Source organism: Pterocles gutturalis, unplaced genomic scaffold (genome assembly GCF_000699245.1).
Source record: "Pterocles gutturalis isolate BGI_N339 unplaced genomic scaffold, ASM69924v1 scaffold9212, whole genome shotgun sequence".
NCBI lineage: Eukaryota > Metazoa > Chordata > Aves > Pterocliformes > Pteroclidae > Pterocles > Pterocles gutturalis.
This window is the reverse complement of record NW_010115318.1, coordinates 38,243-54,141: the sequence shown is the minus strand read 5'-3', so window position 1 is coordinate 54,141 and position 15,899 is coordinate 38,243. Positions and strand designations below refer to the sequence as shown.

Sequence of the window (15,899 nt, the reverse complement as noted above, 5' to 3'; positions counted from 1 at the left end):
GGACTTCACGTTGCCTCTTGGGCAACCCCAGCCCCTGCTCTGGTGGCACATTCACCTTGCAGCTCAGATTTCCCTGTTGTCTCAAAAGGTAATGCACTTCATGCAAAGGGCATCTCCCATGTTACTTTGGTGAGGGAGAGTGAAAAGAGTAGGACAGATGTTATGGTCGTCTTTTCTTAGTGTCTCTGTACTACTTGTGAACATGAAATTTGGTGCAGATGACAATCAGCAGAAGGACACAAAGATTCACATTACTGCTCCAGGCTACCTCAGGGACTTCACTAAAGGCTTCATCCCAAGGTACAGTCTGGTTTTGGCATCTAATTTAGATGGACTTCTATAAAGCAGATATACCAAAGTAGTTGTTAGCATACGATCTGTCCCAAAATTTCCAAAAGCAGATCATGATATTTTCAGATCTTCATAAAGTGAAGTCTTGCTTTTACCTCAAACTCAAATTTGTAAGCCTAATGCATACGCTTTTAATGTCTGTGTATTGTTTTTTCTGCATGACTATTGGCGCTCATCTCATGAAAATGATTCACCACCAGTTCAGCTGTTCAGTTTCTAAATTTGAGAATGGGGAGGAGGGAAACCCAACAACCTATAAATGATAACATGCAAGAACCTGCTTTGTTGAAGTAGGAAGAATAAGAAGACTTTATTTGATGTATTGGTTTATTAGCTGATAGTATATGTATACATTCATAAATCCCCATGAATCAAAGGTGCTGGACAAAACATTAAAACAAGCAGACCTAGAGAATCACAGGCTTTTGTTTTTGGGTCCAGGGGAATGTCCTGATTTCTTTTTGGACAATTTCAGACACTACTACAAGATACCTTACCTCTGTCACATCCAATTTTCATACACTGGGCAGCTTTTTATTTTCTTATCAGAAATCAGTTTCTGTAATTGTCTTTTGTCAGTCTCCTAATTTCCCTTGTAACTGCCTCATTGTGAGTGCCTTCCCATCTCTGTGGGGAGTGCCTTGGCGCAGTGGTGCTTGGTGTCCACCGTCTCCTGGAGCCTTAATCTTAGCAGTGTTCTAATTTCCAGAAGTCTCTCTTCAGGCCCAAGCAGAGCAAATCAACATATGGACATTGTAAGGCTTTTAGAAACAGAACGTGCAGATCCAGGTTGAACAAGTTTCTTATTTCTGGGTTATGAAGTATACTGCAGGAATGAAGGGGTGTTCCAGGACACACAAGTTCGTGGCAAAGAGCAGCTTTGCTCTTTCTACTTCTTCATTTGGATGGATCCTTTTATAGGATTCATTACAGGTGTTGGTGAATTTAGAGTTGTTTCACCTTTTATGTAGTTAAATTGCAGCTGAGCAGCACTGCAATAGGAGCCACAACCACCATATGAGTGGCCATTTCTGACATGTACTGAGTGGCATATGGTCAATGCAGAGGAGTGGGGAAAACCTTCCTGAAATGCTCCCAGGTGTCTTGACAGAATATAAGACTAACATCACGTTCAGTGTTTTTCTTGATCTTATTCTTTCTTGACAACTCATCTCTTGTCTTTCTCCTTCCTATTACCAACTTGCTTAAGTCCTTGTGCTCCAGAAGCTTTGTTCTCAGATACGTGAGCTAGGACTTTTCACCATTTATTGCTGTTTTGTCACTTACTAGAAATTTGCACTAAATGTGATCAACTTGCCTTTTTTTTTTTTTTTTTCAGCTGCTATTTGGCTGCAAGGGTGCCTCATTATGTACGCTATAGATGGTATATGACCCTGAGAACTCTCCAGTAGCCTTTCTCTCTGCAACAGCCATCAACATTTTACACCTGATCCTACTCTGCGTCTGTCTCCTTTTTTCCTTGTCTTTTATCTCCAACCCCAACCCAATGACTAGCTTCATTTCACTTTAGTAATCTCAGAACTTTTTTTTTAACTCTGGTCTTCACTTCTTCCATCACAAATGCTGTCTTGCTTTAGTTCCCCTGAAAGGTTAGGCTGCCCTACTGTCCACTTATCCTTCTCTCCCTTGTCTTCCTTTCATATGTTTTCAGTACATTCCCCCTCCTAATCATCATATACTTTATTTCCTCGCAGATTCGGCCTGGCAACTACCTTTTCCACAGCTGCTAAGCTCTAGGGCTGGGCTCCTGAACCAAGCAGAGTTGTCATCTGTAGTGTAATGTGCTGTCTTACTTCCTCTTCCTTTCCTTCTGTATGAGCTAAATGCAACCACTGTGTAGCACTTATTCCTGCCAAGGCTAACTTAGACTTTTGCTTCCTTTTCTCTACATTTTGCCATATTTTAGAGCAAATTTTGCATAAACACATACTGCTGTTTGATAGAACAGTGTCACACGCAGCAGATTGCCAGGTCAGGTGTGAAAGTTGGACCATTTAGAGCCCTGTTCCTTCCACTACTCTGCATATTTCTATAACAACTGGTGACTTGTCTGCAATCTTTCAGTTGTGTTACGGATTAACTTAAAGATGAACTGGAAAACAGTGATACCTTTCTTTGCTCTGCATACTGAAGGAGGTTGGACGATTTGGTGAATAATTACATAAAATGCATGTGTCAAGAACTATCTAGTCCCACTCTGTTACCTTCTTGTCAGAAAGCAGCAAGGCCAGGACCGCTCCCTCAGGCAAGGTGAATGGGACAGCAAGGGGGATCCCCCAGCAGGGTAGAGGCTTTGTCACCCATGGCCCAGTCCCACAGTGTCTAAGCAAGGCAAATGGGAGAGATCCTGGGATGGTGGCCAGATCCAACCAGGAGGACAGATAAGGTAATATCTGGATGATAAGGCAGGTCTGAATCTGAGCCAGTCTGTAGGTCAGGATCAGGTCCATTGATCACCCTGCAGGTTCACACCGGAGAAGGCAGGGCCAAGGGCAAGCCAGGATATCGGTCTGCAAATTGAGGTCTGAATCAAAGGGCTTCATGGCCAGGCACAGCTGTGGCTGAGCTGGAGACCAGCACTCTTCCAGCATGGCCCAGGCAGAGACCAAAGCCTCAACTGTGGTCTTAAATGGAGCTCCTGGACCCATGTGTGTGGGTGGAGGTCCTAGGGAAGGCTGGTCAGGGATATTAAAGCTTATTAGTGCATTCAGGGCCCTGACACTTTCCATGATTACTTTTTGTGCCCTTAATGATCACGATTTTCATTAGATTATTAACGTGTATTAAAGATGCATCAGCTACTTAAAGATGGACTTCATCTCTGCTTTAAAAAAAAATTAATTTATCGTAACAAGGGGACTGTGCAGTTTTCCCAGAGTCAGTGCCTTGAAGTTCAGCACTTCCTGAAGGTGATATGGATACATCTTTAGATTGAGCCCATAAATGGTCCCTAAATTTACTTTACAAAAAAAGAATCCTTTAACTGCGCTGATAAAAAAAATTTCCATTTGCCTGTTCAGCTTGTAAGGACCATGTTTATGGGTTTGTTAATGCAAAGAAGCAATGTGCTGTCTGAGCACAGTTGCAAGTCAGAGTTATGTTGCAGCATGGACAATATTCCCCATGCAGGCATGAGTTAGAACCAAAACTCATGTTCCAGCATGAGAGATAAAAGAGATGACAGTAAAATACAGCTCAGAATTGCAATCCATTTTCCTCTATTACAGTATTAATGTGTCTCTGGAATGACTAGAAAATGCAATTTATGTTTTTCATCTCTAGTTGGCCTGGGGACATTCCTGGGAGATGCAAAGAGTTGTAAACAGATTTCTGCTTTAAAACAAAACATTAAGTAAAGGCATCCTATCACTGCATTTGTCATTTCCCTGGGGCACTATTCCAGGAGGTGACTCTAAGATGTCTTTGAAAAGATTATGCTAAGGGTCGATACCTGGCTAAAGCAAATTTGTTCTTACTTTGCATGCTTTGTAAATTTTTAAGTGTTAAAAATGGCTGTATGTTAAAAAGTTGGCTCTGTTCTCTAGTGATTACAGAATTGGTTTTTAGTCGAAATCTAGAAGAGTGAAAGTCATGAGATTGAGGGTTTTTTTGTCAGTCTCTACTAACATTAAAGAACAGAACAACTAATTCTTTCCCTTTATTTTCCAGTTTCTATTTCTGACTCTTTGATATCGGAGTGGGAGGAACATTTATGACACACCAAAGAGGCAATTGATGGTGCAAACTTTCTGTACTAGAGTAATGCACTGCTACAGGATTATGCAAGAGCTGAGAGCTCAGTGTTCCCTGCTGGCAAAACATCCCCTATTTAAGGACCCCGCACTTGTCTTTGACAGGAAAAGTAGCTCTGGAGAAAAATGGAGTCTAAAACATAATAGCCACAGGTACCGAGGTAAACTTAGCCTTGTATTTTATGCAGTGTTACCCCTGCACGTATTCTGATGTACTTAAGGGTGAAGTCCCAGAGCAGAATGAGCTGATCAAAGTCCAAACTGCAGTTGTCTGACTCTTTCCAGCAGCTCTCTGGCCATGCAGCTGGCATGGATGCTTGTGCCAGTGTTGGCTCAGACAAACCAGGAAGTTGTTTGGGGTTTTGGGGATTGGGGTTGTGTTTTGGGTTTTTGGTTTGGTTTCTTTTGGACTTAGTCATTCAGCCAGAACAGCCCTCTGAATTCTCTCATGTGAACCATGAGCACCGAGGAGGCACAAAAGAGGTGATGAGAATACGTGGGGAGGAGGATAAAAGGAGAAAGCGTGGTACCTCACCCAGTCCTGACTTGGAGTAGCTAGAGCTGATGGAAGATTGCATCCTAAATAGGTACAGATGCATAGCAATGCATGGCTGATGAGGATCTAGAGATAAGTCTCTCTCAGTTTACTGGTCTCCATGAGAGACGAGTAAGACTTTTCTTGTAGGCTCAGGGAGGTTCCAATCTGCTGTGAGGGGTTTGTTTCACATCTCGTAGTTTCTTAGCACACACAGACTCCTCAGCAAGAGTGAGTAATGGAAAGAGCATTTACTGCACAGAGGTATTTGCAAGCCAAATTCATGCATAGAAACATTAGATCTGTTTATGATCTGTTGATCATATGATCCAATATCTATGTAAACCATTTTACCTGTGGTTTTCTGGGATTCTTCCAGAAGTCTGTAAACACTGCAGAAGGTGCTTTCCCTTTCCAGGGCAATGAATTTATCAGCACTTTGTTTAACAGAGTCTAAGAAACATTAATTTTGCACAGAAGAAAGCTGGTTAGGGATGAGACGTATTTGATACAACTCTTTTTGCAGCTAAATACAGTTAAACCTGGGTTTTGTAAAAGTCCTGTGGGATGCTTGGCTCTGCCATACTTTTATGGTCTTGGGGTACCCTCAAGAAAAGTCATATCCTGATGTGCTCTTTTGTGCCAAAGCCCATGTGTTTCAAGGAACCCCTCATACTCTCAAAAATGTAATAGTTCTTGAGATTTTCGTCCTAATAACAAAAGGTGTAAAGTATGTTCTTAGTTTTGCTGAGAAACTGAGTATTCCTACCTGTCTTCAGGAATCTGAAGAGGGACATAGGTATGGCAAAAAAACCTCTGACAACGGATGGAATTTAATTTTGCTTCGACTATGACAAAAATAATTTTGAAAATTTGTGTCTTGGAACTGAAACTGGAACATGATACTTGGGTTGCAACACATCTTTAGAGAGAACATGTTTAAGGATTTGTTAAAAATGCTTTGTATTTTGGTATAGCACATGCATAATCCTTTAATTCACTCAGGTTTCTGGAAGCGAGTCAGATGATGATTCAATTATTTTCAGCACAAACAGCCTCTGAAGTGTCATCATCGGTATTATCAACAGAGTGCTCATAAACTGATGCCTCTGTTTTCCCACATCTCCTGGAAGTGACACAGAAGTTTGAAGCTATAATACCTTCAGCCATCGCTACAACTATAGCCCAGGTCTCTGACACACCATGAATCTACGGAAAGACATTCCTTGTGTTGACATGCCTTTTAACTGAGGATAGGGCTTTCTGAAGCACAGTGTACTGTAGATGTGGATTGTGAGGATGTCATTATGTAAAGGCTTCTGAGAAAATCTTCAGAGATAGGAATGGTGGTAGCAGTGAAAGAAACTCAGTTATTCATACTGTGTTATGACTTAAAAGAAACTCAGTCTTTCAGAAAGTAGAACACTAGGAAGGTGAAAAAAGGGGTGGGAAAAAGGATCTCTCTGATATAATCTATCAGACTCACAGCTGGGCAGATTTGAAAGGATTGTAGCCTCCAAGTGAGTAAAATAAGACACCTTTCAGAAAGTTCAAATAGCCTGGAAATCACCTTAAAAGCTATTTAAACTCACCTGTAAAAGAAACTAGGTTGCTACAATGTGTGAACATACTTTTTTTCCAATGTACTTTAGTCTACATAGATATTTAAGCAAAATTCTTAAAGCATTTTTACCAGTTATTGGACATGTGGCTAGCAAAATGGCTCAGTCACCCAGTTCTGAAATACCCAGTACATCTGCAAAGCATTTTGAGGGGATACAGTAGAGAGAGGTCTTGGGTTAATTCACTGCAGGGTTTCTTGTGGATGTTTCATGTGTTCTGACAATTTGGAGTACATTTGTTTTGGTGGCAAGTTAATAAGAAAACAAAAATGGACAAAAGCTTTCAAATATGTTTGTCCTCAGCTCTGTGACTCCATGTGATGGGGAAATGCCTAAACAGAAAGCAGTTGGCTTATGGGAGAACATGAGAGAGAGGTGCTTAGCATGGTCCTAACCTGCTATCAGTCCCATTGTGGGCACTTGTCAATGGTAGGGTTGGACTTCCAGTGGTGATGTTCTTACAATGGCAGGTCACATGAAGCTCCCAAACCGTTTCATGTGACCTGGTGTCCCAAAGGAAGCTTTAAATGATGTTTTAACAAGTCTGATCACACTAACCATAAACCCAAATCTGCATGTAGCCAAAAGCTGTTGTGCTGTGTATCTTGAACAGACAGATTCATTGGATTAGTTCACAGGCAGGAGGTGAGATTAGATTACTAAAGGTATCCTCAGCTCTGTAGCAGGATGGGGAAGTTCTTCATCCTCAGACATGTCCACCAGCACTGACCTCAGCAGTGTTTCTTTTCTCCCATTTCAGGGACTCAGATTATCAGGCAGTTCTACTGCCAGAGCATCCCTGCTACTGGTCCTCTGAAGTTCTGAGGTTTGAGCTGCTAGCAAACTCTCTTCAGTTCAAAAGCTGCGGGTTTGCTTTTCCTGACTTAAATATTAACAGACTCATTATTAAGGTTGAGAACGACTTGAAAACAAGTCACTGAACTCTTTGGTGCCTGAATTGCAACCCTTGCCTACTAATTAGTTGTAACAAACAATAGGGATAAACTTGAGCTGTCTAATTTTGAGAACACCAACCCATTGGACAGTAAAAGAGGAGAATGGTGTCATATGAACAGGGAATACCTGTGACACAAACCCACAAGCATCTGAGCCACAGTATTGCTGGAAAAATCTTTGAGAAAGGATCCTCTCTGGAGCACAATATGACCTGAATTATGCATCCTCAGCAGATCTCTCAGCTCAGAGGTAAATGGTTCCCATTGGCCCTCCAGATTCTTCACATATTGAACCATGAAAATGAAGGAGGGGTTGGCATGGGCTAGTTTGTTAAATTTTGCATGTTCCTCTCAGTTTTGGTTGTGAGTACAGACTTTCTCCCCCCCCCCCCTTCTTGAATGCAATGCTGGAGCTTTCAGTTCAAACAGACCTACATGTTTGTATGGAAAAGACAACTTTCACTTAGCTTCATGTCAAACCAGCCATTTTGCAAGCCAGCCTGGCTAGGAATTTGTTTCCATTTAAGGAGCATTTCTCAAACTGTGGTTCATGGGTTGATTCCTCAACAGCCAAGGAAGGCAGATATATTCCCATGCCATGCAATTTTACCACAGCTCTGTGTACAGGCTGAGTCATGACGATTTGGTATAGAAAGCTTTTTAGAAAAGGATTTTAAAATATACTTCTATGGTTTCTCTAATAAAAGGTTTCTAAAAGAAGGTGTATTACCTTTAGCAGCCAAAGGTAATCAAGTTGTGGGTTTAATTTAAAAAAAAAAAATCTAAAATAGAACATAGCATCAGTTAAATGTTCCCCTTCCTGGATGGCTAAAAATGCTATGAAATATTGACCAGCTCTTTGCTTGATTGGGTGCTGGTTTGTTTCAAATGAAGCATGTTCAAATATTAATTTTTGGTAAAAAATAGCTTTTCAGTGAGCCTGTGCTTGCATGGAGGATGAAATGATATAGGCAACTGTGTGTGTTCCCCCAAAAGCTTGGCTGATTTATTTTGTGAGAGCAAATGTATTTTAAATATAAACTAGAGATGGTAAGAGGTTGTGGGTGGCTTTTTTTCTATTATTTTCAAGTCACCTGTAAGAAATTTCGTTATAAAAGTCAAGAATAGCCTATCATTTAATCAGTTATAAAAGGTTAATGTAACCCTGTATAACATTCTTTCTTGGTAAGAAAAGATTACCATTTTTACTTAAAAAGATTGTTTTCATGCCCCAGAAAAAAAAAAGAGATAAAAATGTACTAAATACATTCCAAATATATTTTTTTGAAGTATGAATAGAAGTATTTTGAGCACTTCATAAACAATTAGCACATTTTAGAAGGGAGAACTAGATTATATACTGATTTTCTTAAATATGTGATGCTTTAACTTTTTTTGTTGTTTTTCTTATCCCTCTCTCTGGAAGTATCATCTTCCTTGGTTTTGCTGAAGTATCTGTTTATTATGTTTTTATCACACATAGAAGGTTGTGTTAGTTAGATTAGTATAGTATCTATCTTTTTCTCCAGATTGTTTGTTTACTGAAGCTGTAAATAGGTTCCTTAGAGTTGCCAATCGGTTATTAAAAGGAGACCTCTCAGTTCGATTTTCTTCTGCTGTGGCTGTTGTTATGTTTGTATTTTACTGGCTTTCCATTCACCATAAAATAATCTAGGTGAGACAAAACATAACTTTCAAACTCAAATGTTTTCCCCCAGAATGCCCCCCAAACCCCAAAGTAACAATCTGTAACCCTTTTCTAAATTATCAGTTTTCTTGATGAGCCTTTAAAATCTCCAGTAAATTAAACCACTTTTTGCTTAATCCCTTTGCCCATGGATTTAGAGCAGCCATATACCAAGGTTGTTCATGACGCACTCTCCTCCTTGGCATCGGCATTGAGTTTAACAGTAGCGCCTGGGCATCTCTCGCTCTTCACTGCTAACCAAACCCACACGGGATGGTGTAATAAGCTTTGTATTTGTTCAGGGCTTTGATGGTAACATTTTATTGTCAGTGTGATCACACTCACGGTGATAGGAACAGCTGAGTAATCAGCTAAACGAGGTAGCTCTTTAGAAGCAGGTTACTAGAGTGTATTACCTCATTTTGTGTTATAGTGCTGCCTTTGCTTGGGACCTGATGTCTTTCTTTTGTGCCTTGGACTGACTAAGCACGATTGCAGGCTTTCTTAAATACACAGTCTGTTAATGTCATCATCATCATCATCGTCATCTACCCTGTATCCTAAAAGTAGCATTTAGATTTGAGACTTCTAAGGAAAATCAATTGAACTTCTCAACATGCCTATTCAAAAACATCTCACTATATTTTTTTTTTTTCTGAGGAAGAAAACTGTATGTGAAGAAATAATGTATTAAACTTTTGGTAACAGAAAGTGTTTGGATACCTCTATTCTGAGATGTTCAAAGCTTTCATGTAGAAGAAAAGGGGAGGGAAAATCTATACAGCAGAGCATCTATAATATGAAGGGTCACTTATAAATTAATTGCTGTGCCTACTCACTTTTTAGCTTTTTATTTTCAGGTCCTCCTGTTATTCTATGGGCAGTCGAGCCTTTTCCCATGACAGTATTTTTATACCTGATGGGAGAACAGAGAGCGAACAGGCCATCCAAGCAATGTCACAGGAGAACGTTCTAGGAAAAGTCAAAACTCTTCAGGTAAGATATTATAAGTGAGAAAAAATATTTAAAATGTGGTGGAAAATGTTCTCCAGAATGTGTTAAATGTGGATAAAGGTGGGTTGCTTTTTCAGTAGCCTTGGGGCACCTTCTCAGCCATGTAAGTTGTCTGGCCAAAAGCCATGTAAATAATTTGGATAATCTGCAGAAAGTCTAGCTTTTGGTCTTGAAAGGTGATTGGCAGTGATGCTGCAAGCAAATCTACAGAAATGTCTGCATCTTGTGGAACTCATTTGAATGGAACTCATGGTTTTGGCATGTCCTGATCTGTATGCCTGAGACTTACAGATGTGGTAATGAGTGAAAAAATGAAGGTGGTGTTGGCGGCAGGGAATGGCACGCAGAGTGAGGCTTCTTTGCAAAGCTGATTTAATTATCCTTTTATACTTATTCCATTTTATACTTTTCCAGTACCTAAAGGGGGCCTACAGGAGGGATGGGAAACACTCTTTATCAGGGAGTGTAGTGACAGGACAAGGGGTAGCAGTTATAAACTGAAAGAGGGTAGATTTAGATTAGATATTAGGAAGAAGTTTTTCACTGTGAGGGTGGTGAGACACTGGAACAGGTTGCCCAGGGAAGCTGTGGATGCCCCATCCCTGGAGGTGTTCAAGACCAGGCTGGATGAGGCTTCGAGCAACCTGGTCTAGTGGAGGGTGTCCCTGCCCATGACAGGGGAGTTGGAACTTGATGATCTTTAAGATCCTTTCCAATGCTAACCTTTCTATGATCCAATGGTTCTATTTTTTTTTCTCCTTCTTTTTCTTCCTGTCCTGTCAGTGGTTCTCATGCTTCTCCAAAGCAAACAGCACATAAATAACTACATAAATTATACATTTGGTTGTTTGCTTCTAAACAGCTTTACATGACCTGCTTTCCCTTCCTGAACTCTGTCCCAGCTCTAGCTAATTTTTTGCTTTACTTCTTGCACATCTGTAAGATTCCCACCTCTACACCTAACTAGACCTTGAAAGAGCTGTCCTTCAGAAGCATGTTTCAGTTTATTGCTCAGGATGCTGACATGTCCTGTCAAAATTCCAACAATTTTTAATGCTGTGTATGTGCCGTTACCCCTGTAGCTGACTAGTAAAATAGCATTGATTTATTTCACCTCCAAAGTCTACCCGCAGTCCATCTTTTCTGGTGAGTGAGAGATCATGCATGGTCGAGAGATCCAACCTTCAGGATGGAATTGTTCTTTCTTCCTGTCCGGTTCTGTCATTAGACAGAACACCTGAACAGCATTGGCTCTGCTGACTGTGGATGAACTTTGAAGTAGAAACCACACTAGGACAGCTCCAGTTTCTCTGTGCTGGTTTTTCAGCTTGAATTTCTCTGGGTCAGGTAGATTCAATGCATGCTAGTTTCCAGGCTAGAAACCATTCAATTTTAAATGACTGCTGACTGGGCAAACATGTGAGGTTGGACTTGTCTTGCAGAATACTTGAGTGTCCTTTGGATACAAAGCCCACTGACTTCTGCAGGGAGCTGTGCCCTCCTTATGTGTTGGATCTGTTGTCTTGGCTTCAGTCCATTAGCTTTTCCCTGAATAACTTTTCACTTTGTAGTGGTGGCTTCTTCCATTTCCAAACTCACCTTAAAATTCCCGATAGAAATTATGTCCTTCACAGAAACATGATAAAAGGTACAGTTACTGCAGTTGCAAACAACCATCTTCACTAAGCAAATGGTAACTCAAGAAAATTAAGGCGAAAATAGTCACCCTTGAAAGTTATGAAACAAATAGCCGGTAATATGCTCTTGCTCGTGTGAACTTTGCATGAGCCTTTTTTTTGGTATGGTTACTTGCATGTATTTTAAGAGAGAGTGTTTTTTCAGCTGCTTGATGTCAAAAATGTGCTTACCTTTTTATTTAAAATCAAAGGACAGTAGTTAATTTTTATCATTTTAATATAGCTGCAACCCAGCCTGTAACAACAACCCCAATTCAGCTTTTCCCACTCTACTGATTAGGGTGGTATACAGAACAACCCATTCAGTCATAAAGGAAATGCATAATAGTTTGCAAATTACATTTTTAACTATTGACATATTTACAAAGAAGTTATATGTTCGTTTAAATGTCCATGTATTTTTTTCGTAACCCCATGGAAAGGCTCCTTTTAACAAGCCCAGGGGCCACCTCTTGTGGTTTCTGCAAAACCTGCTGCTGCCTAGCACAACTGTCCCCATTTCCCTAGCCGTGATTTCTGCAACTGTTCTCTGAGGTTTAGACAAGACCATGCCAAAATCCCATTGCACATTTTTAGATTGACCTTAGAGTTGAGTCCCAGGTCTGACCAGTTATTTGGGCTATCATTCCTGTCTGAATGTTTTATGCACTCCATACCCCATGCTTTTTTTCTGCTGTAGTATTCTAAAAGGAGACTGTGTTTGCTGTGTGACTTTGAAATCACAGAAAACACTGATAGTCTCCAGCATCAGAAGCTTGTATCTACTTTGAAGTCCCTTTCTGCAAGCTCACTCCCACTGGGAACTTCTGTGTTTCTTCAAGTGGTAGAACAAGAGGAAACAGTCACCTCTTCTGAAGAGTGCTCCACTCCTTAAAACCAATTCTACGGCCATCTCCTGCTAAAGTCATTGCTACACCACCAGCATTACTGTGGTTTTTCCCAGGCTTGTACATCACAGTGGAAGCACAGCCTTTCCAGTTTCCATTTGCCTGGCAAGATGCTCCTTAGTAAAGAAGCGTTGCCAGGATTCAGTGCCCTGTGCTGGCTCTGAACTCATTATGTTCCCAACAGAGATGAAAAGCTCTGTGGATTTTAACCATTTTCAGGAATTTTTGTGGGGTTGTAGAATAATTTTGGAAGAGGCACCATGCTTACAAGCCCAACTGACAGCATGGAAAAGGGTTTTCAAATCAGAATAGGAATGCAAGCTATTTACTACTGAAGATGCTGGATCTCATTCTACTGATCACCAAAGCGTTCCCCCTTCTCACCTTGCCTTTCTGCTGACTTTGGAGTCTTGATGAACTGACAAGAAATGTTGTGTAATGGTGCAAAACTCTGTAGAAATCTGGGCAGCTGGCCAGCGTATGCACCGGTTCAGATTCTTATTGTAGGAATTCTCTCTTTCTGCTTATGTGTGCAAGGTAAATCAGTTCTTTCTGGAGTAGGTCTCATTTATTTTTATTGATTTTAAGATTTGCAGCATTCATCTTATCAGGCTTTCTGTAAATGGATTTGGTCATGTTCAAAGGTTTTAGTGCGTGCTAGAGGTCAGGCTGCGAAAAGCCCAACTTCATGTTAACCTTCAATAGCCTTTATGTATCTTGAAGTTATTTTGTGTTGGCTGAAGCCATCTGCTGTTGTAAAAGTAGTCTTTTTCTTGTCCTTTGGATCTGCTGAGATTTATCACTATCCAGTTTTTAAGATACAGCATAGAAAGCCAGCCTGAACCTGCTCCCACAAAGAGATGGTACCCCAGACACTGGTACTCTTAATGCTGAACTCATTTAGTTTCTTGGGATCTGGTGCTTTACTTCTCATACAGGACTGTGAATGAGACACAAGGAATCCTTAAAATCTAAATCTGGCAGTGTGTCAGAACAAATGTGAAAGAAACTCTGGGAGCTTGTTTTCACATCCTTTCCTTTCATAGGGTAGTGGGTTTTTTCATGCATCAAAGTGTTAGCTCTATGTTCCAGCATTTCACAGCTGTGACTGTTCTTCTTACTACTGATATTTGCCAGAAATGGTCAGCAAATGAATAGAAGACAGTTTTTCTTTCAGACCCACAAAAATATCTCTAGAGATACATATACAGTTTGCTTCTTCACCATTCTTCTATTTTGGACTCTCCCAAAATGTTTCTTGAAGTGTAATGCCCCAAAACAGATGCTGCTCCAGCAATGGAGAGTAGAATACGTCCCTCCCTGCATATCCATATAGCCAACACACCTGGGGTAATACTTCTTATTTTCCTCCTTTTCAGTACATTTAGATGTTAATTTTACATCTAGTTTACTTTCTAAATCTTCCAGATATACCAATGTAACTTCTCGCATGATGCTTTCCAGTTTATTTTCTCATTTTGATATATATATTAAAAAAAAAGAAACTAATTTCTTATGGGGGGTGTTTTGCTTGTTTAGATATGCTGCAGATTCTCCTGTTTGAATAAAGAAGTGGACTCACTTCCATAAAAAGAACAATTAGGTAAACTGTTGTTTCTAGAAAAGAAATTGTGAGAGAGAGAATATGATAGAGATGCATGAAATCGTGAGTGGAATTGAGAAAACGAATAGAGGACAATTACTCAGTCTTTCACAGCATGAGAACACATGAGCATCAGTTGAAACTAGTAACACTTCCAAACCAAAACAAATTGTGCGTGTGGTCCCTCCAGCCACTGTTTTGTGGTATAGTTGTCATATGTGGTAGCTGTGCTGTTTTGGTGCTGAGATTGGTTTGTAAGTCCTGTGGAAACACCTGCCCACTGGATGCAAACTGAGGGACTGGGAAAGCTCCTTGGAATTGATAAGGCTGGAAATGGAAGGTGCAGGCAGGAACTCTTCATCTGTTTCCTTCTGCTTCTAGCTGGCAGGTAGATTTTAGAGCAGGATGGTGATTTCTGGCTGCTAAATTACTAGCCTTCTTGCACAAACCAAAAGGGACCAGATTCATTTAACTGAGACCAATATGCATCTATGGAGATTTCCAAAGGAGTATTTAAACACATGACTGCGCAATGGTAGAAGAACAAAATATCGTGCTTGTGACTTCTAATGACCGACATTGCAAATAATCCTCCTTAGGCAACCATCATCCAAATGCTGTCAGCACAGGGAATTCTCAAGTACAGGGGATTTATAGTTTTGTGTTCAGAAATATATGTGTAACCAAAACTTTTCAGAAATTTAAAGCAGATGCTCTTTTTCAGGGAATATGAAATATTAAATTTATGTCTCTCTCCATCTCTCGGTTGGACTGTATGTTTTCTTCCAAGTAAAAGTTGTGGGTTTTTTCTTTTCTTTCAGGGATGATGCATTTTTAGGGTTTTATGACTGACCAGGTAGAGAATGTATCTGTATGATTTTTTTTGAGAGAGGATAATTGCACTGTAGTTACAGTATAAGCACATTTTTAAAAATAACAAGGAGCAGGTTTAATGTTGCTCTTTGAAAGTAATGAGAATAAATTTGCTCAGTGGTAAAAATAAGTTATTTGAGGTTTTGACATTTGGCATTCAGCATTAGCTTTGGAGATTAGAATGCACTGAAAGAAATTGGCCAGTGGAGAACTATTAGTGGAGTTCATTTAAGATAACTTTGTTCAAAAAAAGGCAAATAAATAATACAGAGATGAGCCTTCTGTCCTGGAAGAAATCTGAGGGCTACTACAGTTTCTTCTTCAATCTTCAAACTAATTTATGCAAGTCTGAGCAAATAAACTTTTAAATTTTTGAAGTAATTAAAAAAACCCAAGCCTGTGTACAGTCCATAAATACTGAGGACAGTCTATTTTCCTGGAAATATCAGAAAAATAACATTTTAAACTTTTATATACACAAATACACATTCTTACAGCAGAGCCCTCAAGCATCCTTGATGACAATTAAAAACGCCGTTCTTTTTAAAGCACAGACCATTCTCCACAATAGCTCCATCACCACACAGCTCCCACTGTGCATTGCACACACAGCAGATCAGAACTTGATCAAGAAGATCAAGAGAATAACACATCATCACTTCCTCCAAAACATATTGCAAGCAATATGTACATGTGTGCATGTTCCCACCATGGAAGAGATGCACAAGTCCTTAGTTTCTTGGGCAGTTGCTCAGGTAATGCTGACCACTGTTCTTCCTGGGAGAACTATTTGTCTAGGCATATGGCTTCTGTAAGAAGAAATGAGGAGCCTCAACTTAGAAAACACATTATCAAATTAAGAAGCTGTTCTGTAGCAATTTTCTACTAGCATCAGAGGACC

General features: G+C 40.1%; 1 protein-coding gene across 1 annotated transcript in view; it reads left to right on the top strand.

The window, feature by feature from the left end:
* Positions 1-15,899, top strand: part of KIAA1211 (KIAA1211 ortholog) — a 37,546-nt gene that overhangs the window by 6,080 nt on the left and 15,567 nt on the right. The window contains exon 2 of the mRNA XM_010075144.1: positions 9,785-9,920. Within this exon, the coding sequence (XP_010073446.1) occupies positions 9,801-9,920 (120 nt within the window). The 5' untranslated portion in view covers positions 9,785-9,800. The remainder of the gene's footprint in view (positions 1-9,784; positions 9,921-15,899) is intronic.